Here is a 25,910-nt window from a genome sequence, read left to right as displayed (position 1 = left end):
CCCTCCCACGAGGGCACTCGACTACATTGAGGGGAAAGAATTGGGTACTACGGCAGTCATAGTAATAAGCAAGCACACGAAATATATCGTCATCTGTATTAAATTATGGATTGAAAAATATATTTACAGGATATGAGATATTAGCTAAGAATTCAGATGCTTTAGTGGAGACACTTCGTTAGGTAGATGCGATACAAACAAATTTCAGTGTCTTGCAAATTTTTTAAATGCTTTGTGTTGATAATAAAAAAAATCATGAAAATTATATAAACAGATTTAAATGCTATAGGGATGATCTTAGAGAATAACTGCCTAAAATCTAAGGATGATTTTTTCTCAAAACGCTACCTAGTCTCCTCAGTGAGGTTTTTTTTTTGGGGGGGGGGGCATGATTGCACAAATTTTTGCTAAGTATTTATTAATATTAGAGTTGTTCCATACCAAATCTCATTTTCAACATCTCCGTCGCGATGTAATAATAGATGTGCAGATGGCTTGCCATCAGTAAAACTCTTTAAATAACCTTAAATTCATCGAAAACTCGAATTAATTCCATACATATATTTTGTTATTTAGATAATTTCTTTCAAGGAAAATTTAATACTGGCTGTTCCAGATATCTGCCACTCGTCAAATATTACCACAAAAGAAAAAAAAAAAATCCGTTTCCGACATATTAACGCAGAACTGAATTACTATTTATTTATACAGTATGGCGCAAAAAAAAAAAAAAAAAGTACTGAAAAACTACAACGATATACATTATAGAGTAAACGGTTTATTAACAAAAAAAAAAAAAATGTTTAGACATGATGATGATGTGTACATCCACAACTATCGGTGGCATCTTGGTCGAATAAAGCATTAACGACGGTAGATTATGTGCTCGAAATGGGTACCTTGTCTTTCAAGACAGGTTTCGTAGCTCATGCGAAGGTTCTTTATCATATTGGAGAACAAGGTTGGAACATCTGCTGGACATATCATGTAATTATATCCCTTAGTTCATCAAGGTTTTGAAGGTGAGTCGTGGTGGAATACCCATTCCTTCAACATATCCCAAATGAAGGCATTAATGATGTGAGATCTGGAGAACGTCAAGGGAAAGGGAATTCTATGAACTTCGAAATAAGCCTCCCGGGAAAGTTTTCTGATAAATAGGCTCTAGAACCACGTGATGTGTGACAGGTTGCTCCGTCCTGTTGGAATACTTGTGCACGAAATGGAATGTTTTTTGCAAGACACATCATATGCCAATCCTGGCTGAACGTAACCAACACAACACATTTTCGATGTAGCGTTCGGTATTCAAAGTCACGGTTACACCACCCTCTTCAATGAAATAAGGCCTGATTATGCCATGACCGGAAGCCGCACACCATACGGCGACCTTGCTGTGAAGAGGTTTCTCTTGGACAAATTCAGGTCTCGAGAAACCAAGAAACCTGTAGGTTCGTCTGCTTACATGACCGCTTAGATGGAAATGCGCTTAATCCAAGAACCAGACATTAGGGAGGAAGGACAGATGTTCATTAACATTGGCCAGCGTATTTGCACAGTATTCCCACCGTGCAGCGTAATCCTTTGCTGTTAAACACTGACCTACTTGAATGACGTATGAAAAGGCACCCAGCTCCTTAAGGATTCTCTGTAGTGACCGCCTCGGTATCTATCCCAAGTTTTATCGTTATTCGAGGTTGACTGCGTTCCGAAGACTGAAATACCTGATCCAGCACACTCTCGTGATCTCATTTGTGTTATCAGTTCGAGGTCTCCCCGAATACCCTTTACATTGCGGAAGAACACTCCTCGTACGTCAGAATCTCTCGATTAAGGCAATGATGACACTATTGCTTTGGGTACGCTTACGGAAACGACGAACAAACTGCTCACAAACATGCCGTAGGCTTGGACCATTTGCTCTGCCAACTCAGTATGAACGAAAATAATGCCTTTTTCTTCCAACGTCAAGATTGCTACAGCTAAATGTAATGGCATACACTCTACACGTGCTCTTCTGTTAATGTGCATTCAGTCGAACGGCATATCTAATAGCGAATGTACTGAAGGGGGGGTGTCGAAGTTCAATATTTTGTTGTTGTTTGCGCCATATCGTATATTAAAAACAACTACTATTGAATGAAACAGAATATGTAGAAAAGATGACGTAAGAGCATGTAATGATTACAAATACGAAGGCTAAAATGTGCAGGAAAATACTCACTCTCCCGGTTCTAGAAGGATAGCTAGAACTGGCAGAGAGTACTGTTTAGTCAAGGAGTCTGTTAATGGTATCACTGAGTGATCAGAATCTCAGAGAATGTGAAGGTGTGTGTGGAAAGAAAGAAAGAGAGAGAGAGAGTAAGGACAGAAACTATCATTCGATGATTAAGGTCTCAGAAGAATCAGGAAGAAAAGTACAGAAAATGTGAAGATTTGAGATAAATGGCTGAACCAAGACTAATGAAGGACCAATACACACACATACACACACATAAGTGTGTGTGTGTGTGTGTGTGTGTGTGTGTGTGTGTGTGTGTGTGTTTTAGTGTTATAAGTATTAGAAACAATGGGCAAGTTTGTGGCATTAATAGAGTGGGTTGAACCCAAAACTATAGGCAATGAGTGAGATGTGTCTGACAAAGGAAGAGTTCACAGGAATATAATACAGCAGATTTAGCATTTTCAGGAAGGAAAGGAAAGGGGGGAAGAATTCTCTCAATGATAGAAGATGAACTGTCCCCTGTCAGAGTGGTAATCTAAGAAGACAAACCGACAGTGTTTTTTCCCTTAGATCACAGACTCTACAACACGAAGTGAAAGTGAACAGGAATATTGAGGAGAGAGAGACTGCGAGATGGTTAGGAAAAATAAAATTAGCAGCAAATCAGGAGGTGAATATCATGGATTTTTTTTTTTACTATATGTCAATTATTGAAACGAGGACGTGTGTTAGTATGACAAGTTTCTCAAGTTGCTTAGGGACTACAATCTAATACATAATGTGATAGAAAGACATAAATGCTCGTCTTGATGACAGCGGTTTCCAGTGGGCGAGGACGATTATGTAGTTTTAAATTACACTTAGATTAGGTGAAATTACACATAGATTAGGTTAATGCGCAGCATTTAGTAGAGAAGATTTGGATGAGGATTGTCCTTTCTATTGCAAGTGTTTTAGTCTTGCAACTTTGGTTAGACAAAAATAGAAATCTTCAAGAATCGAGAAGGTTTCTATTCTGTTCGCACCACACTATCGGAATACCAAATGGAAGAATTAAAGGAATTTTTCTGAACCCTTAGGATCCGAAAATACCTTAGGAAGAGATTTATGGTGGCGTCTGTTTCCCCAATTGTTCAGACATGTGAAAAACTTTATGCAATATCAGTTTATCTTGATCTTCAAATTAATGTTTTCCCGCTTCTTTTTCATTACGAAACTCATCATCACGCTTTTCAAGGATTTAGGTCTAGATTGGTCTGTTCCGGCCTTAGCAGTCACCGTTGAATCTCTTTAGAGAACGTCCTAGTTTTCTTTTTCCTAATGGTTTTTAATTTAATACTTGTTTTGGTAATTTTTCTGTTTTCATTCTTTCTACGTGTTCCATTCATTTATAGTTATATATATATTATTATTATTTTTTTCTATTACTGATTCTTGGTTTAATTCTTTCATAATTTCTTCATTTCTTTTGTGATCAAATAGAGTACACTTTGCAATTTTTCTCATAAACTTCATTTCAGCTCTAACACAACAAAATATGTCTCGAGTATTACACAAGCTTTCCATATTTTCACGTTTTCATTTTTTACCCGACAAAAAAAAAAGTATTTGTGTGTGTGTTAGAATATATAAAATTCTACGATATTATTCACGTACTCATTGAATTATTAAATAGTATTAGTATTGTTTTCCAGGTCTCCACGACTGACTGTGGAAGACCAAACTTTCTGTGAACTCGAGTACGTATGATATGTCCTGAATACACTCAGAACTGGTGCACGCACTATACACTCCGGTAAGTATCACAGGGACGACCTTAGTTCTCTCATTGTCTATTATCCTATGCAATAACGCCCGCAATATTTATCTATATGAGCCTTTTATCGACTTAAGTCTTAATCATATCATCCCTTCTTCTATCTGCTAGTCTCTGCAGAAGACATTCCCTCATCTGTTCTCGTACTCCACAGTGTTAGTTACATTAAAGAAAGCCTATGGACTTTCTTTAATGTTTTTCTTATCAGCCAAGTATCCAGGTGACCAGATCTGCACACAGAAATATAGATTTAACCTGATCATTAAACAGCGGCAATATCACCTTCTTATCGCTACTTCTCCATATCGCATTATGGCAGCAATTTTCTGAGTAAACGAATGCTAGATAAATCCTTTTTAGAACACGATAAATCACATAGGTCTGTGTAACCATTTTGTGAAAACTGGGCAGATATATTTTATATTGAATTAATATATATATATATTTTTTTTTAAATATTCAATGACTTGAAACCGAGAAAAATGAAAACAAAGTTTAATAGCGCAACTAGTTTCAGCCTTCTTCAGATGCACATTAAAAAAATAAATAACCAGTAAAATAACTGTAAACAACACGAAAAGTTAGTGTATATATATATATATATGTTATCAGACTTGTCCCATAGGCTCAGGTTTTTCTTCATTAGAATCGGCCGAGAACAGAACATGACTAGGCAGAGCACTGGCTCGCGTTCTCCCGTAACTGACGTCTCTCTTATGTTCTTCAATGCGTAACTCGATCGATTTCTCTATTTGACCAAAGTATGGTATATCACAGTTGCACCAAATCTGGTAAACACCGGGATATTTAATGCTGTGATGTCTAGGTTTCGGACGGTTCATTAAGGAGCGGATTTTCGGAAGAGGAGTAAATAAAGTTCTTATGTTGTATTTCCTAAGAACCTTGGCGAATTTGAGTGAGGCAGAGCTTATGTATGGTATAGAAATATTACCTTTCACCCTATTGGTCTCTGCATTATTGCGAGGGAGTGGATTTAATAGGAATTTGTCAACTGTTTTTTGTGAAAAAACCATTTAGTTGAAAAGTAGACCTAAAAAAAAAAAAAAAATAAATAAATAAAAAAAATATATATATATATATATATATATATATATATATATATATATGTCATTGTGTTATAATTCTCGGATTTTAAGTCAGTTAATTTAGAAAAATGAATATTATATATATATATATATATATATATATATATATATATATATACTGTATATATATATATATAAAATCGACTTTTACTCGGTTGTTGTGATACATTTTAAAAACATAGATTTAATGACTAAAAACCGAGATAACTTATAAAGATTTTAATAAGAATAATACGACTAGTTTCGGCTTATAACAGCCTTCCTCAGGTATTCTTAAAGGAAAAGAATAGTAATGAACATTGAAGTATCTAAACAAACTGGAAATTACAGGTAAAAACTGCCACATATAACTGATACATAAAAAAACGTTGTATTTTTTCAAGTTGTTCTAACAGGCGTGCCATTGTTTATTGCAAGTGTGCGTGTAGGCTCACGTGAACGCCAATATTGAATAACTGCAGCATGGCTATCTGGGATGTTATAACTCAAATTGTTGTTTAAGTGGACAGGGTTCAGCAGGATTTCCCCTTGATTCTACAATTTTCCTCTCAAACTCATCATCACAGCGAAAGATATTTTCTGATCTATCCCAGCAAACGGAGTGGCTTTGTTGATCATCATTAGGATTATTTGAAAAAAAAAAAAAAAAAGAACATGACTGGATAACGCAATTGTATGAGATGTCTCTCTTATGCTCTTCTATAGGTTGTTCAATAGATTTGTTAGTTTGTCCAAAATAAGGGATATTGCAATCGCACCATAATTTATATAAACCTGGATATTTTAGGTTGTGATGAGTAGGTTTTGGATGGCTGATTAGAGAACGGATTTTAGGAAGTGTGGTGAAGAACGTCCTGATATTATATTTTTTAAGGACTTTAGCTAATTTTTTAGAGACTGTGCTAATGTATGGAATGGAGATGCTATGGAGGATCCAGATGAAATTTCTTAATCGTTTTTTCAGAGTATCCATTTTGTTTAAAGATAAGAGTGAGGTGATTTATTTCTTTTTGTAGTTCATCTGGTTCATTCAAGAGAGAGCGTGCTCTGTGTCCTAAGGTAGATATAGTTCAAAGTTTTTGTGGTGGAAAATGATGAGAAAAGCCGATTATCACATCTATAGCCTAAATGACGAGGCGTCTCTAATGAACATACAAAGGAATTTAAAAAAAAAACATTGAAGAAAACAGGATTGAAAATAAACAGGTTAGTGTTCCTCAAACGTTGTAAGTTGCATTCAGTTTTTCCCAATTTCATCTCTTTTCAAGAAAAGATAACAACGGAACGCGCTAAAAGAATTTACCGTAAAGCTAAGATGGATCTCCTCAACGAAAGAATTTCAGAACACAAAACGTTGTTTAGCTTTTTTGTTCAGCACAAAAAGATCCTTAACTCAAAAACTTGAAGAAATTATGGATAATGTTAACTTACACGATTTTATCATTAGCAGTGAAGCACAAGCCACACGAATACAAACCAAGAATAAATATACTCTTATCAGGAAATTTAACAATCTAAAAAAGATACAAAACAGATCTGGTCATAGTGAAGCCCGTATTAATCCTGAAAAAGTTGTAGTGAACAAATCTTCTCATATTTTAACGGATGCGGAAACGGATATTCTTAACAAAGGTCTCAATTTCATTCCCTCACCAAAATTTATCCCTAAAGAATCTCTCCTTACAAAAATAGAAAAGGCAAGTTCACTCATTCCTAATCATTTGGCGAAATTTCTTCGTATTGAATCGATTTTCATTATAAATAATGCTAAATCTCCAACAGATAATATTTCTCTGGCTGAAAGACAAGCCCTAAAAAATCTAAAACAGAACAGTAACATTATTATTTTACCTGCGGATAAAGGCAATTCCACGGTCATCCTCAACTCCGAAGATTACCACAACAAAATGCTTCAATTACTTGGAGATAGTTCGACATATTCAATTCTTCAAGAAGATCCTACAAGAGAATTACAAAACCGTACAAACAACTTGTTAAAGACTGCGAGTGAACTTCCTCATAATGTTCGCCTCTCTTTACGCTCTCTACATCCTCTTATCCCACGCATCTATGGAGTTCCCAAAATACATAAAGAAAACATCCCTCTTCGCCCAATTGTAGAAGGAATCGACTCACCTACGTATAAACTTTCAAAATATCTAGCAAAGTACCTCAAGTGTTTCTCCAATAAATCTTCATCTTTCATCAAAAACACCACAGATTTTGTTTCGCATATAAAAGATATTCCAATCAATGAAAATGACATTCTAGCAAGCTTTGACATTATATCTTTATTTACTAACGTTCCTACGGACGAGGTACTTACATTACTAAAGGACAAATTATCCCAAAATTTTTTTTACTTTATTAAAACATTGCATTCATTCTGGTTACTTCAGATATCAGGACTCCGTTTACCAACAAAAACAAGGCCTGGCAATGGGCAACCCTTTGTACCCAGTTCTAGCTAACATCTTCCTTGAAGATTTTGAAACGAATACCATATCTTCCTTCTCATTTAAACCAAAAGTTTGGAAACGATATGTTGATGATATATTCATTATTTGGAATCACGGGCACACATCTCTCACAGATTTTCTTCATCATCTAAACATCCAACATCCTAATATAAAATTTACTGCTGATCTAGAAAATAATAACTCCTTAGCTTTCCTGAATGTCATGCTTACACGATGCTCTGAAAGATTAAAAATCTCTATGTACAGAAAACCTACTCATACTAATAGATATCTGCATAATCTTTCTCATCATTTTCCACCACAAAAACTTGGTACTATATCTACCTTAGGACACAGAGCACGCTCTCTCTAATTTTGGAAGCAACAAATCCAGGAGGCCAAGGCTTGTTTTGGGCTGTAGAGCCGTAATAAGAAGAAAATTGTGTGAATAATGGCTATTGTGTCAATATAAGGTCTCCTGGATGAGTCTTCTGACTACATGGAGACACCCGTATAATAATAATAAGAAATTTACATTAAATAACCATTTAATAATGTGAGATGTAGCTTTGTTAAGCTAGAAGCCGCAATTGGAAACAGCACTTCAAAAATATTAAAAAAAATCTTTTTAATCTTAACTGTTGCATTCAAGCAAAATGCGGTTTTTAATTTTGCTTATGATTTCGAAAAAGGGGAAAAAAACTACAATGCAGTATTCTTAAATAATTACAAAAACAGGTGTAATTTTCTTGAAAATGTACAGACAAAACTGTATTTGTTTGTTTTTTTTAATGGCGCAAAGCCATCAAAGGTCATACTGAGCCAGGATGCATGTCTCACAGCACTACATACTGTAACTGATTAGTAGGATAATCACGAATATCCAATCCCTTGGCCATGTTCGAACCCGCAGCCTCGATCCGAGAGTAGATAGACAAAAACAGGGATTTAGTGGATTATGGTTGGCAGGAAACTGAAGTGCAGAGGCCGAACCGTAAAAATGATAAAAGCACCACAGCAGGTCACTTCGGTGTTTTAAAAAAAACTCTGACTAGCAGGGAAAGAAAAATTGGTCATCATTGGAAAGTCGTAAAAGTGTAGTTAGTAAGATTGTGTTGAATGAGTTCTTCAGTATCTGTTTGATTATGAATAGTTATTCGATAACAAAACGCTGGAGGAACTCCATCAGATAATAATAGTAGTAGTAGTAGTAGTAAAGATAAGTTCAGCAACAGAAGTTACAAATATGAATGTTTTGTTTTTTTTCAATTGAATAAGAGACGGTGGTTGAAAACATTTATGCAGTAGAAAATGTTAATACTGAATACAACAATCTTTGGCAAGCCCCTTAATCCAGGAGGAACGAAACTTGTTCTATGCAAATTCAAATACTAATTGAAAACATACTTTCTAAAATAAATTATGCTGATTATATTCACAATTAAACGTATCATAAGAAATATGATACAGTAATAATAGTCACTTGGACTTTGAGCACGTTCGAAGTTCGGTTAACTTTCCTTATCCTTCTTTCACTTTCTTTGAAATACATTTGAAACAAAAATACTTCGAAGAAAACACTAAATATATGTCTTCATTACCTTTATCCTTTGAATGGCAGCAATGACAGGAGAATACTTAACATTCAAACCTATCCTAATATATGTTTTGCTCAATATACATCTGAGTTTTCAGATGTGCTCGATTGGGTCTTTATGATGTTTCAACTTTTCATGTATACGCTCGCCTATCCTAGACAAAAATTTACTGCTTTTTTTCATAAAATACATGGATAAAGTTCGATTTTGTATTTCCTCAGCGCTGCAAGCTGTCAATGGGCCATTTGAGATATTGAGAAGTCTTTCTGAACCAACGGTGCAGCCAGACGCAAAATGAATCGGTCGTTAAATAACACCCATTTTCTACTTTCAGTGAGGTAATTTGTTTATTTACTTAGTGACTGCCTTATATTCAACATTAACTCTACAATTGGTAAGTTTTTAATTTATCACAATCGCACCTATAGAAGATCTGAAACTTCTGGTACAATAGCGCTATAGGTGAGCTAAGATTTAGATGAAAATTATGCTCAAGAAAAACCAAAGCTCAAATTTTTCAAGCTACTTCGGGCCTCTAATAAGCAAGGTGGTGGTGATCTAGCGAAAATGAACTCATTTGCTACCTTATTTGCCACGATCATTATATTAAGTAAAGTAAATATTAAACGATCTAACCAGAATTTGTTAATTACGCTTCTCTAAAGTCTGAAAGCATCTTAGTAAGGATCAACTTTTCATATAGACCTACTGTCTTTATTATCTGGCTTCTTCTAACTTGAAAGTGATTCCAAACAATAAAATATTTGTTATGATTTATTATAACAAATTTGTTCTTCCTTTGCTGTATCGCATGCTTCTTTAAGAAATTTCATCTTCATTTAATAGGAAATAAAGGTTAGCACAAGTGTGTGTGTCTACATTGCAAATATGCGTAAGATTTATAATGAATGATTTACTCGATTTTTTTAAGTATCATGTGATGATGTAAGTTTTAAACTCCTATAGGTGCTTTTCGGTGGACTTCCCCCCCCCCCAAACACCTACGTAACTCAGTTGTTAGGAAGACATGGCATTTACTCTTCGGTTGGAAAGAACTGATTACATATCCCATCTAGGAAGGCGCTAGGATAAGGGCTAACTCATCTCTACTCACAGAAGGAAGATTTTTTCCCCCCTTAAAAAAAAAGGGCAAAGCGACGAAAGATATTATTAACAGACTTACTTCGATCATAATTCAAATGAACGAAACAAACGCCTTTTTCTCATTTATAAACGTATTAATTATGCGCTGTTTAGACACAGTATGCAATACAATGTATAATTTCTGTGTTTATTACAGTAACGCACTCAGGATTTAATCTTGGGGGGGGGGGGGTGGCCGAGTTTAGTAGACGATTTGAAAATATACACTACGTATCGGATACGACCTATGACTGAGCATCTGCAATGATCACTAATTCATAAGTAGTATAGAAATAGAAGTTACGACACATCGTAAATAAAAAAAAAAAAGAATTTTAATTAGGAAAAGATTTTGGGAAAATTTTTAGTTTTTTTTTCCCTTTTTCTTTGGGGGGGGGTGGCTGGCTCCCCTCTGGTTCATTATATATTTATACTAATTTAAAGCTATTACATCAGAATTAGATTAATTTTTTCATATTATATACTGTTTAGAAGAAAACATTTGGCACTTGTAACAGTAAACTCATTTTATTATGCGGAATCGTAATCAGCCCCAACAGTGTGGTCGTAAACTGTTTTTCTGTCATCAACAGTCGATTTCTTAAATAAACTGAATACGCACTCTGGTTGCAAAACTAACTGCTCTCTGCAGTATAATAAAATCTGGTCTTGTAGTGTTTTGTGCAATAAATCTCACTTCGTTAAGATTTTATCATCCTGAAAAATAAATCCTGACCTTGACCGGATTCTTTTTTTAAATAAAAAGCATAAGGGTATATGTATCCGTTTAACCCGTACATGTAGTTCTCTATAAGAGACACCGCCCTTCTAGACTTCGTCAGTCCCGTATGAAGGCGACCAATCAGAAACGACTGTTATAATAATCGTCTTCTATTATTACCAAAAATATTGGATCCTGTCCATTTTTTCTGCAGTAAAACTTAGTTATTAATGAAAACTACCCAGCTGAACAAAAAAAAAAATCTTTTCGCTTATTAAAGAATAATGTAATGCATTTCAAATGAAAAACTATTAGTTGCAGAGTTAGTAAGCAACCTTTGCTAACTATAAACCAATCACAGTACTTAATGTACGAACATTTTCAAAGTTCTCGAGTAGAATTAACAAAAAAAAAAGAAAAGTGTTAGAACGAATTTATTAAACATAGAAATAGACCATATCATCTAAAAAAATCTTTTATTCAAAATTACCACTGGTGAAGTATTATTGAGATTTTTTTTTTAACATTCAAACAGCTGTAAGGTTATTTTACATAGTGCAAATCCAAAAGCAGAAGTGCAATTGTTTTATTATTATCGGTCGACAACTGACATATGCGGGAGTAAATGAATGCTTAACTATGAGGGACAATTTTTTTTTCTTCTTCCATATTAAGTAATACTTATGATACGTGTAATCATAATAACTTATACTGAATTGCAAAATATATTTCAGTTTTTTGCTTGACGATACATATCCTGAATTACTTCCTTCAGTCAGAGGTGATATCAAAAAATTTAACTAGTTCACAGGTTCCGTTATGAATTGTTCTTTTTAAATTTATTTTATCAGCTCTAATTCCAATAGCAGTTTTTTTTTTCCCCTTAATATTGCGAAAGTAATATGAAATTAAGATAAGCCCCATGTAGCGAAGTTGGAAGGTCGGTTCTCGTCATAATGTAAAGAATTTTTATTTGTTGATCTTTTCAACTGAAGGTGAGTTAGCCGGTCGCATTCTAAGGAATAAGAGTTTTTCCGAAAACTGAAGTTTCCTCGTGCAAAAATCGGCCAGGAAAGAGAAACATTTAGCAGTCAAAAACTTACTTGAATAGATGAAGTGCAGACAATGTCCGTGCGGTGTAGTGTAGAATGGCCCCAAGAATAACAACAGAAATTATTATTACTGATGATAATAATAAATATCCTTCCTAATCAGTGGCGGCGGATGAAAATTTTAAGTGGGGGGGGGGGAGATACGCTGCACATACAAAATAAGAAAAATAATTCCTTTTTTCCTAATCAGCAACCAATTTATTAATAAATAAATTTACATATTAAAAAATTGCTTTATTAAAAATATTTCACCCTCACCACGAACACATACCAATAATGAAAGTTTCGTACACAGAAATAACACGCGCAAGCAAACAATTTATCGGTAGCGACACTGTTCAACGAACAATATCGGATTCACCTGTACGTGCCGTGACTGGTGAATCCGATATTGCTTTGCACGAAAAGGAATCCGACATTCCTTTTCGTGCAAAGGAATATCGGCGAGTCTAGCTGCAATTGGCCGAACGTGATAATTCCGACACTGCGTTAGATCGCGGTGCATTTGTTTCGAGTAACGATAATTACGAAAATACAATTCTTTTCATATTTTCAACAGTGACGCTCATCATAATTCAGCCTTGTATCTATAATAAATAAATAATTATATGTTATTTTAAAAGAATAAAATAAGATTTACCAAAAATATTTCGTCCTCACCATGAACACACACACCAATAATAAAAGTTTCATATACAGAAATAACGCACACAAATATATACTTTATCTGTAGCGACACTGCTCAAACGAGCAGTTTCGGATTCACTTGTTACATGCAGTGACAAGTGCAAACAAATATCGGCGAGTCTAGCTGCAATTGGCCGAACGTGATAATTCCGACACTGTGTTAGATCACAGTGCATTTGTTTCGTAATCTAAAGCGTTAATCGAACAGTTCCAATTATTAACTATTCAATTAATGTCGAAACATAAGCTGTAACCTTTAAACATGTTGTATCGCATTTGTATAATATTGCAAGCATTGTTATTATTTATAAACACAAACAAAATTTAATTTCGTTTTTTCCTTGGGGGGGGGGGGTTCTGCAGTGTCGCAGTGCTTATGTACAAGCCGCCACTGTTCCTAATGCTTTGTGATTCGACGAATGATCGTTATAGATTCGATTCTCAACGACTAGAGGGCCATTTTTAAGCCTTTGTTTGATCGGTTCCCGAGTTAGTCGATATTTGCACAGGCGAATTAGGGGTTCCCATTCTGAAAACTCGGAATTTAACTCGAATCGTTTTAACAATACGAGTGTCAGGGTTTAGAATCACAAGATAACAGTAGTTTTAGAAAGTATTTTACCTTGGGTAAAATACTTTCTACATTTATATCTCATCCTGAGATTTTTATTTAATAAGGTTAAAACACCTTATGGTAACTTGTTCTGGTAAAATACTTATAAGCTCTGTATTACTAAAATCTTGGTATTTCTAAGCCTGGCTCCCACTGATGAGACCTCAATAAAGGTCGAAATCGGTCTGGGTAGTGCCCCCCCCCTTGCCTTTAATACTTAGCATCATACATCTCCTCCAGGAGATGTGCTTTGCATTAAGGGTAAATATTAAGAATAGTGATCAGAACTTATCCACCTTTACCACAAGTTGCCTTGACTTGCAATATGTATGGGGTCACCTAGACTTGCAATACTTGCAGGCGCAAACTTGACTTACTTGTCTGTTTGCTTACTTGGGAAATGGAGTAAAACCAGGTTTAAAATAGCTTGGTATCTTTAACATAACAGTAGTTTGTTGTATTCCTTCTCCAGAAGGCCTTCGTTCATTGATACCTTGGACTCAGTGAAAGGTGAAGGATGGCTACCTACCTATCCTCAAAAGTTGGTTAGAACTAAAGAAGCTCTGCCTGCTCCCTTTGGAGAATAAAATACATTACAGGATTTTTTAAAAGAATAATAACAAAAATTAATTCAAGGCAAAATGCAAAAGTACATGATACAATATTGACGCAGAGTCCCAGTACTAAAATGCTATAAGTTTGAAACTTTTCGTGGATAGGAAAAATAAAACAAAAGCACAGAATTAATTGAGGTTATATGATACAAGATAAATATACTACAATTACTTTAAGAAAACGACCAAAAGTGTAATCTATTCTTTCTAATACCAGTGCGAAATTCCTCGACCGTTTTCCAATGAAATTTTAATTTTTCTTTGTCGGATCGGGGTCTCCACTGCTGAGAATAAATTAATGAATTCTGAAAAAATGTTTTCACTTCCACTGACATAGGATGATTTTTTCACCCTTTTCTAGAAGTAGCAACTTTTCCATGCTCCAATTTATCTCATCTGTACACTTAAATCTCTACCTCTCATATCTTCCAAGCTTGTACTGTCATATTATCATTACAACCTTTTAATATGATAATTAAAAGGTTTTCAGAAACTGACTACCTTACCGATCCTAATCGCATTTATGTCAAATAACCTCAGCATTCTAAGAAAAGGATAAAATTGAAAATGAAATTCGTAAATTATGAAAGTATTTTTTAATTCTTAATTAAAAACACATAAGAATTGAAATTAATTTAGAAAGTATGAGAAACAAAGGGCTGTTCCAAGTGCATAAGCTAAATTTTAAAATTGTGCATCGCTATGGCCAGAGGCGTAGAAATGTTACGGCACTGTTGTAGTTGCCCAGGAAGCCAGTGACTTACCAATTATCGGACTTGTCACACTCAAAAAGACACGTAAGTACGAATTTGCCAAGCGCGCCAAAAACCTAGATACGCTCCTGGTTATAGAAAATAATATACAAAACAATAAAAATGTTAAAATTTAATTTTTATTACTGTATATATGCATCATTGTGTACCCAATCTTACTTTAATGTGCAATATTAATTGCAGAAAAAATACGTAAGACTTTTTCGCATACTGTGAGGCGGCGGTTCAGATTCCTGCATACATAAAGAATGAGAAACCAATAATAGCAGAGAAAGCATTTTCTAGTACACAGCTTCTTGGATAGATTTTGCGTAAATTTTTCTTAAAATATTCTACAAAAAATTCTACAAGTAAAAAGTCAATTTTTTTTTTTTTTTTTTTGAAACAAAAATTTCTTGAAATATTTTACACAGAATATTTGAAGAAAACATTTTGGTACAGGTTGACCTCCTATCTTCGATGGCTGTCTCCAACTCTCAAAATAATCAGCCTCATTATTTGAACTTGGGAAGCCAATCACATGTTTGAGTTATGCTATTATTCATCTACAAAGACAAGGCTTTAACATCTCAGCGGTTTCTTGGCTAGCCCCCCCCACCACCACCAAACACCATCCCGAGTTCAAGGCAGAATTTGATGCATACGTCTTATTCTCTATGTATGCTAATTATGTGATGTGCTAAAATTGCGAGAAAAAAAAAATCAACGGCAGAAGCTTTCTTTATAATGCAAAATCGTTGTTATGACTACACAGTATAACGAATGGTCAGCTTTTTTTATATCAAAGGTTCGGAGATGATCTAAGAAACAAACATAACGCAGAAACAAAACTGTGAGAAAGCGAATGGAATGAGTCGCGCGCGCGTGTGTGTGAGAGAGAGAGAGAGAGAAAGGGGGGGGGGGGGCTAAGTGGATAGCCTTTTTTTTTCTTGTTAGTATTAAGCATGCTTAGGGAGGTTTATGGTGCACCACCTCTTTGTGAGAACAGTATTTTAAGGTTGGATGAATTTGACATTTATATATAGTGTTTGAAGTCGTAAAAGTAAGATGCACTATCATGAACAGAAGAGGAGAAAATTTTGCAGTTGTGATGTATTCATGCCTAGAATGGATAGAAGTGTGATCAAGCCCAAGGAGAGAAATCTCATAATGTTTAAAGATATGCGTATTATCAAAGGAAACGGGAAATATTATGAGAATTAGAAGTTTATCTGGACCTTCTTTAGCCCGAATTACGGCACATATGCGGTTTGGCATAGATTCCACAAGGTGTTGGATTGCATCTACGTCTACAACATACCATGTGTTGTTCATCAGATAATCCTCTAACTGGCTCAGATTTTTGACGGAAGAGGACTTTGCTCCGGGCTTTGTGGTGGCCTGGAAAGAAGGTGGAAGTCGTTGTCATGCTCTCTGAACCACTACTGTACAATTCTTCGCTATGGACAGTAGCACTGTCATCCGTGACTCAACCGTCACTTGCTGGATAAAAACTCAACACTGCAGGATAGACTTGATCGGCAACTATGTTCAGATACTTCTTGAACTACACTCAACCTTCCAGCAATATTAGGGGACCAGTTCCGCACTAACAGAACATTCCCCACTTCCAGAACTTTCCGTTGTGTTTACGAAGCAAGCTGGATCCATTGTTCCATTGAGCATCTGCCAAACGCTCTTCCTACAGTCGGTACAGAACAAGGTGTACCGTGACTCGTCGAACCACATGACATTTTCCCGCTCTTCCAGTGTCCAATCACAGTGCTCCTGACACCACTGTAGAAAAACTTTCCGGTTCTTGGCAGAAATCAATGGTGCACAATAAATGTTCCGTATAGGCATACGACTGCCAATACCGATCCTCTTCAATTCCCTGGGAATATTTCGGAGAGATATGGGTAGAAAACAGCCTTCATTAAATGGTTTGGTCAATTGCTGCACACAGGAAGTTCTGTTTTCCCGTAGAAGTCTTCTCGGACGTCTTAGGAACACATTTAGCCTCTTAGACAAGCAGAGTGGGTTTATTTTTCCACTGGTTAAACAGCCACGATATCTCACATTTTGATAAACCAATCAGCTCTCAAAAAATTATTTTATTTCAGTTTAAAGAATTATAATTTATTGGTTATCAAAGACTAAATTGTCATCCTGAAAAGTCGCCAAAAATTAAACCTGGAAAAGGAGTACCTCCCTTTTATCTTGCCAGTGGACATCTTTGTTTTTTCCGTGCTGCAGCTGTCAGCGGTACTTTATTTACTTCCTGTTTTCCGTGTATGTCAACTTTTTAGTACACTTTCAGTTTTCTTCCAGATATCTTAAGGGAGAAAAAAATAAGGGAAAAAATAGATAAATAATGGTCGGGGGATAAATTTATAAGGATTAAAGTGCGAAGCCTATGTAGGTCTCAGCAACCGGTTATTCCCCTCTTTCTGAAAAATTAATTGCTTGAGGTGAGATATTTGCCTTTAGAGAAACTGCGCTCTTACAAACAAAAAGCATTTGCTTTCTGTTTGCACTGTTTTCAAAATGGTGGATCCAGCTAGACAGGTACCCACAATAAGCCCTATATCGAACTCCTAAAGATTATTTGCTTTTCCCATTGTCATCGACACTATCGACGATTCTCTTCCTGCACTGTTCAGAAAAAAAGTCATCAGTATCAATCGTATAAAACCCCTTAAATGCTTCTATCACATCTCCTCCTTACGTCTGTCAGCTAGTTTTTGGAGCCCACAGACCTTCAATCTTTCCTTATAGGAAACATTCCACAGACCTGCAATAATCTTTGTAACTCGCCTCTGGATTCTCTCCACCATTTCTTCATCACCAAGAAATCCAGGTGACGAGATCTGTGCGCAATAGACCAGATGTGGTCTTATTAATGCCTTATAAAGTGGAATAACTTCCCTATCCATACTTGTCATTATGTTCTTCAACAACAACCATGTAATTTGATGCGATGTTTTGGCAACCTTGGTAATATGCCCTCTAAACTTATGTTCTCTGTCCACAGTAACTCCCCAAGTCCCTAGCCTCAACTTCTTGCAGTCCAGTTCCATTAAGAGAGTACACAGTATGTGATACACTTAGCTACATTAAACTAATAACCATTTTACCATGTTATCAGTTTAATGTCTTGATGTAGATGATTCAATGATGTAGATATCTTGCAAGATATCATTGAATTGACTATCACTCTTCTCAGTTTTGCATCATCAGCAAACAGATGGATATATCTGCATAAAGGTTTCTAATTTGGTGGTCGGTATGTTTATGTATTTCCTCTTCAACAAAAAAAAAAAAAAATCGACATGAGCTTTAAAAATATATCATATTCTTAAATATAGTATAATGGCACTGATAATATATGCTGTATGATCCTTTTATAAACTAGAAAAATTAGTTTCTAATAATAAAAATTAATTTTTATTGAAAACTTCGTACTGGTTGGTCATGTGCACAGAAAGGTAATGATTTTCCTGTTTACGTCTATTTAAAAGAGATGTATGAAATGAATCAATACTTAAGGAGTGCACTAGCAGTGTTATTGATTTACTGAAACATATTTTCATAGTATCAAAGCAACGAGAAATGTTTTTTTTTTGGGGGGGGGGGAGGGTATGAGTCGGGGGGGAGAATGTTATATGTGTAAGATAAGTTATTTGATTTTTTTTAAAAAACGATCTTCTGTTTTTAAATTTAACCGGATGGTCTTTAATTCTGGGAATGAACAAACGAATCTAAATAAATAGCAATCGGTTCTAGAGAATTGACCACACCTCGCTAATGTGCTGCGTAAAACGATCGCCCAACACATTAAGGTTAATTTGTATTCCAGGAAAGCAAATGCTTTCTGTTTGTAAGAGGGCAGTTTCTCTAGAGGCAAATATCTCACCTCAAGCAATTAATTTTCCAAAAAGAGGGGTATAACCGGTTGCTGAGACCTACATAGGCTTCGCGCTTTAATCCCTATAAATTTATCCCCCCCCCCCGACCATTATTTATCTATTTTTTTTTTCCCTTATTTTTCCTTCCTTAAGATAACCGGAAGAAAACTAAAAGTGTACTAAAAAGTTCACATACACAGAAAGCAGGAAGTAATAAAGTACCATCGATAGCTCCTGATTTTTGGCGACTTTTCAGGATGGCAATTTAGTTTTTGATAATCAATAAATTATAATTTTTTAAACTGAAATAAAATATATTTTTTAAATATATAAGGTTAATATATATGATATTACCAAACCCTCTGAAACTAAATTTTACAATTAAGCGATTAAGATTTTAAGTAATTGAAAGAAAAATGCAAGAATATTATAGCTTAACTGCAAAATTTGGTTTCCAGGAGCTAGGCAACATTAGAGTCTACTTTGATGACCTTTAAATTTGACATCTTTCAGTTATCAGATCATAGGCGATGAGACAACGGCCGTGACGCCCCCATACGAGCAGAGACGATACTTATTGCTATTGATTGTAATGTAATTTTGTTTGTAACGTGTGTATTTTTCAAAAAGAGGGGTATAACCAGTTGCTGAGACCTACATAGGCTTCGCACTTTAATCCTTATAAATTTATCCCCCCCAATTATTTATCTATTTTTTCCCTTATTTTTCCTTCCTTAAGATGACCGGAAGAAAACTAAAAGTGTACTAAAAAGTTCACATACACGGAAAACAGGAAGTAAATAAAGTATTCTCTATCCGATTGGTCTGTTTTGATGAATGAAAGCCTTGGGTTTTCATGTCTCAAAACAGAGAGACCGGCTAATTCACCTTTAGATGAAAAGTCCTTATAAAAAAGGTTTTTCAGCAATCGCGTCCGTTCGAACCTGCGTCTTTCTAACCAAAGAGTAGATGATAAGATGCTGAAGAGTATAATAATTCATCATCATCAAATTCCTGCCATGTACCCTCAAGGGGTGTACAGGATATGATAGTACTACATGAAAAAAAAAAAAAAAAGAGTATAATAAACATGCAGTAAATAAACCAAACTCTCTATATTATTAAATGCTTCAACTTTCATTTATGATTTTGCTTAGAACGGAATCCTGACTTGTATTTCCTAATACAAAACACCCAGTTAACACAATCAGCAATATAATCGAATGGAGTGGCCTTCTGCGATCAGTCCTGGAACTACATACTACGTGGAAGTACTGTGTAGTAGTAGTAATAATAATAATAATAATAATAATAATAATATATTTGCATATGGCAGAAAATTTATATATTCTGGGAAAGCAAACAAGTATATATTTTAGACGGCAAACATACAAGAGCAAGTCCTTAAATGGCAAATCATTAAGCAGTTTTTCGGGAACCATAGGAGATTTGAGCCAAGTTCAGAATTTGCAAATAAAGTGAAGTAATTATTTTAGAAGAAATCGAATACTGTAGATTTGTACTTTTATTTTATTTTATTTATTTATTTTTTTTTTTTATTCAAGGATATTTAACTAAAATATTGTTCTGTTTTTGGTAAAAGAGATAATGCAGATTTTGGTTGCTTTAGTGTGATAAAAATATCATTCTAGCATTCAAATATTTGGAAAATTCTCCAAACAAGCGGCTCTAGTAAGCGCACAATATTTTAAAATAATTATTTCTTTTTTGAATTTTTTCCATGACGCTAGTATTTTGAAATACGGGATTTCAATTTAGCGTTCGATCATACGTTTTGATAAGTCAATCAGTAAAACATAATTTGAATGATACTATTGAAGTCGGGTATTGTAATTCAATTCAAGTACAAAGTTTACTCCAAATTTCGAGACTACCGAAAAGTATCATGTTTCTAATTCCTTATTACTTAATATGCATTATCAGTCATTGATATTTTTTCAGTTTTCAGCTGCTATGAGATGAGGAACATAAGGAGTTACTTATTACTTCCCCATTCCTCCCCTAATATGGTCATAAAAAAAAAAAAATTGATGAACTTCGTCATGTATTTGATGTCCACGTCAGAGACTGTTCCTGCCTTTGGCGCCCCTGGTGGTTAGTTAATATAGAAATCACTTGGGAAAAGATTAAGTGAATTATTTTAATTACTCGAATTTGCTTTAATATTAGACTACTGTCGTGATATTTTATTATGTAAAGTGTAATATAATCTTTAAAAATGGCCTCCTCAAATATTAGATTATTTCCACCTTGAAAAGTAAGGGTTTGTTTATCCTATTACTTCTCTATTACATAACTTCCAGTCTGTACAGATAAAACATATCAATGCAGTCCTTCATTTAACCTTGGGAGACATATGCGCTTTATTTTGTTGATAAGCGTAATCACATTCGGTCATATCTCAAAACTTTTTCTTGTGTACTTTATCAGTAAATGCTACAAGATAAGCAAAAGAAAGGTACTGGAAGGTCGGTCAGAAACGAAAGTGTTTATTCCTTCTTTTTAATGTAATGAACAGTGAAATTGTCTGGACACACCCACCCGCATGCGGTGTTCCAAAAGTTACATATTGTGAATAAATTAAAATTTGGATCTGTGCATAGAGGAGAGAGAGAGAATATGGATGACCAAGGACAGTACGAGAAAGTATTGAAATTGTTCGCCAAATCTTCGTAGATGATTAGAATTAATCAGTTAGAAATGCATCCTGCACACTGACCTAAAACACGACAATTCACAATATCTTGCGCACATATATTGCTGCTCGTCTTGGATCAGTGGCACACTCAGGATTTAATCTTGGGGGGAGGGGGGGGGGTAGATGATTTGAGAATACACACGACGTATCGCATACGCCCTATGACTGAGCATCTGCAATGATCGCTAATTCATAAGTAACTTAGTATAGAAATAGAAGACACGACACAACATAAATAAAAAATGAATTTTAATTAGGAAAAGATATTTGGAAATTTTTATAGTGTTTTTTTTTTTTTTTCCTTTTTCTTTTTTTGGAGCCCAGGACCTCTTCCCCCCCCCCAACTCTGGGTGCGCCACTGTCTTTGATAATCTTTTCATGCAAGTCGTGTAGCATTTGAATGTAACGCCCTATTATTGTTATTTTTTTTAATCCTCCAACTACCCTTTACAGTCGAACGTAAGTCATCAGTCAGGAATGATGTATTACTAACTGATAATTTCTGATCATTTTCAAAGACTTGGCAAACATATGCAACGCTTTCTCTTTCTGTCCTTGGGCACCCAGATCTCTCTTCGTCATGCACATATCCAGTTCTTTTAGATTTAATAGCCACTTAAAACTAATATTTTATATAAAAATATGCAGATATACGTCATGAAAAACATTTGTTTGAAACATTCCTGGCTGTAACAAAAACAAATGCACTGCCCAATTGGGATAATATTGGTGGGGCTCCAAATTTAAGACAATTAGGTATCGAGAATATATTATAATTATAAAGAAATTTTCATCTTTATGTTCAACAAAATCAACTTCTAAATCTTGTTTCTCATCACATATCACGAACTGGACCGTGCCCAATATATAAGTTTTTTAAAAAATATATATAAAAAAAAAGCGACTAAAAGTTTAGTTGCTAGTCAGTTGAATAATACTGCGATCAAGACATTAATATATTGGCTGCATGATGGCAACATTGCGATTCCTAGTTGGGAAGTATGACTGTGTTGTATGTAACCTTCGCGGTTTCCTCTCAATCAAAAAGCAGATTTCAAGGATGGGTGCCTGAAGTTCTGCTTTAAACTGGGAAAAAAGTAGGCAGACCTAAGATATTAAATTTACTTTCGAAGAATGAGAATGAGAAGAATTTATATAGTTTTCCAATATGCAACGTCCATCAATGAGTAGAACGGGAAAAATGGGACGCTGATCAATGAATTTGTACATGAAAACAAATCCATCACATATTGGATTGTACCAAAGCATTTGATAGAAAAGCTAGATATGTTGCAATGCTTCAACTTACTATGCTTTGTGCGGGAACTCTGTCGAATAACGGCATTACTGTTTCGTTTTTTTTTTCTTGCTCTGCAGACTTCGCATCTTGTGAGTGATTTTTTTTAAAGTATGTTTTTTTTTTTTCAAAATTGGTTAGCCCAGATTATTATGATATTATGATTCGAGACAGAGAGACGCAGGATATATTGGAATTTTGAGCTTTATACCCAATGATGAAATGTAAACAAATGCATGTATGAAGTGAAAAAATAAAATAAAATAAAAAAATAATAATTCAAAAATCAAATGCAGAGAAAGTGATATATGTATTACTTATATGTCCATTCATCCATCAGTACTATCAGCAATAATAGTATATCTTACACAACGAATTTTTCTCTCAGTTATAAGGGGAAAAGGGATCCATTTTAGAGGGTTTATTTTATGTCCCAAACACTCCTAGTGTATACATTTGTTAATCGCATCTAAGATATTAATACATTAGTCTTAGATGCGATGTTAAGAAAGAGTTTAACGTTAAGCTAATACCCGCCCAATATTTATTTTTCTACGTAGAAAAAATCAATATTACCACTGATCCGATTCAAACCTATTAAATCACGGTTTGATGACTAAGTTTTTGAAGTAATCGTTCATTTTAAATTGCGCTTTCAGATTTACTAATCGTTTGAGTTAGATAAATAAAACTAGACATTTTGATTAATGAGGACTACTTTTAAAGTTGTACAGTTGGTATTTTAGCGCAATATCATATCAAACCAGCAAATATATATAGTTATATATTGTTGAAGCGATGCAAACTGCTCCTTTTATGTAAAATTGAAATACTAGTTCTTAACCAAGTCGTCTGTCAAGCAGTGTGCATCGCTTCAACAAAGCGTCAAAATCAATTGTTACCAAGCTTACCCGGAAGCGGAAGTACCGTATACACCGTGTTTTGCGTTTAAATGTCGACAGTACATGAATCGTGCCCTTCCTATTTTCATTCATTATAGAGAACAAAAAATATTGCGATATCACATGTTCAGTTGAAAGAGAAAAAAATATCCTCTGAGTCCCTTTGCTAACACAATCGTCTGTTGGCTAGATAGCCTCATGATCAGTGTAGTAATAAAGCTCGTTTTCAAGCAATTGATAAAAGCGCTCATGCCACAATTTACAAAATTCATACCTTAATTTCTTCCAGTAGCTGATCTTTTGATAATCCAGTCTTGGTAATTACTTCTACTCCATTATCTTGCAGTATTTTGCTGCACGCCTGATCTACGGGCTCACTAATCAACACTTTTCGTAGTGTGAATGCCATTGTCTTAACTAGCGAACAACCTGCTGCGTAGCTCCTGACAGAAGGGACCATTCGTCTGACGACGCGCTGCTTTAAGGGCAATTCCGCAGTTACAATTTGCGCATGCGCATTATTCTGACCGTATTCTATACTAAATACTTTCTTATGACGGCTAATGAGAACAGTTACGATAAACTTAAACTTCTTAACGAATTTTATCTCAATCGCTTTATCCCTATAACATCATCGTGAATCATAAGACCGATAAGGTTAATCCGAACTGCTCATAAGAACAAATCCCAGATATTCCTTTTGTGCAGTAGTATTTATTGATTTCTTTTATACCTTTACTGTAAGCATCATTATTTTGCAGATATAGTATTTTTTTTTATGTCATCTTATTTAAATAGGACTAGAATCTAATTTTTGTAAACTGCAACTAGTTCACATTTATATGAATCGTCACACATTTCTTTTTGTTTTATTGATTTGTGTGATTTATATTCTACTGTTAATGCGTTTTATTAGTTATTACTCGCGATTTGAATAAAGGTAGTCCTTATCCTGAACAATGCGTCATTTAAATTACCTAGCACTGTTGGAAAATTTTCACACACATACAAAAAAATAAAAATAAATTAAAATAAATAACAAACATATCAAGTAAGGGGAAACTAAATAGTTCCCCTGACTTAATTAATTTCCCTGGCTAATTAAACTAGCCCATTTCCTTCTGTATTTACACAAGGAAATGGGCTAGTTTAATTTGAATTACCAAAGCGTGCTGAATATACCTGAGGTGTTAGTGTACTGATTGCTATAGTGACGATGATTTTATCAACTCAGTTGGTTTCTAATTGTATGGTACGGGATATATTTTGAGAGCGAATGTAGAAAACTAGAAAATGCGGTGCAAAAATCATATCGTACAATGGCGATAAATAAGGTTGGGAGGGAATAGTTTATCTTATACAGCACAAACAGATAAGTAAAACGAAGAAGAAAATCTTGAAATAACGGAAAATGAAGGAGACTGGAAATATAAGAAAATCAAGTAAATGAATAACAGAGGAACTCCTTAAGATGCCGGAGATAAGAAATTCATAATATATACAACAGAATAGAGTGAAAAGAAGAAAGATAGCTGATCTAAGGAGAAGAGAAACAGGGGCAATGGGTCTTCTTTTAAGACAGAGCACAATAATGTAAATAGCACATATGAATACTTTTTATGAATTCTAATACAAATTCAACATTTGAAATAAATGTTTCAATGAAAAATTGAGGTAACTTGTATTAATAAAACTAGCATTTTTAATGTGTTTATTTTTTTAACACTGGAAAAAAAAATCTAAAACTGGGGAAGAAAATACGCATCCGAAGAAAACTGGCAATGTCAAATGCATAAATATAGTAAAAACAACAAATCTTAGATTGATTAAAAAATTTTAAAACATGTCAAAAATTAACTCTACATGTTTACTACTATTTTTATTAGAAAAACCACCATATATATTTACTACAATGTATTATTATTATTATTATTATTATTATTATTATTATTATTACTATTATTATTATTATTATTGGCAACTCTATTCTTGAGAGACACTTGTGACATTAAATTAAGAATTATAAACACAACACGCCCACACAAGTAGCAACACGCGCACATTGCCCAACTGTCGAATCTGTTGTTACTTCTTATTTCCAATTTTCATCTCGTCTTTGTCATACAGTTGGCAGCAAACTTCTTCTTCATATGAAATTAAATTTAAAACTAGAAATAGGATATCATTTGATTCGTAGGCATTATTTGTTGCCAATCAGTAATCATCGGTTAACGCCTTT

General features: G+C 34.5%; 1 protein-coding gene across 1 annotated transcript in view; it reads right to left on the bottom strand.

The window, feature by feature from the left end:
• LOC150105529 (D-3-phosphoglycerate dehydrogenase) overlaps nt 1-24,135 on the bottom strand; it is a 123,710-nt gene extending 99,575 nt beyond the window's left edge. The window contains exon 1 of the mRNA XM_090394243.1: nt 23,946-24,135. Within this exon, the coding sequence (XP_090250369.1) occupies nt 23,946-24,131 (186 nt within the window). The 5' untranslated portion in view covers nt 24,132-24,135. The remainder of the gene's footprint in view (nt 1-23,945) is intronic.
• Between the last annotated feature and the right edge of the window lie 1,775 nt (nt 24,136-25,910).

This window comes from Typopeltis vanoorti, chromosome 6 (assembly GCF_054136105.1).
Source record: "Typopeltis vanoorti isolate ZY-2024b chromosome 6, IOZ_Tvanoo_1.0, whole genome shotgun sequence".
NCBI lineage: Eukaryota > Metazoa > Arthropoda > Arachnida > Uropygi > Thelyphonidae > Typopeltis > Typopeltis vanoorti.
This window is presented reverse-complemented; position numbering and strand designations above follow the sequence as displayed.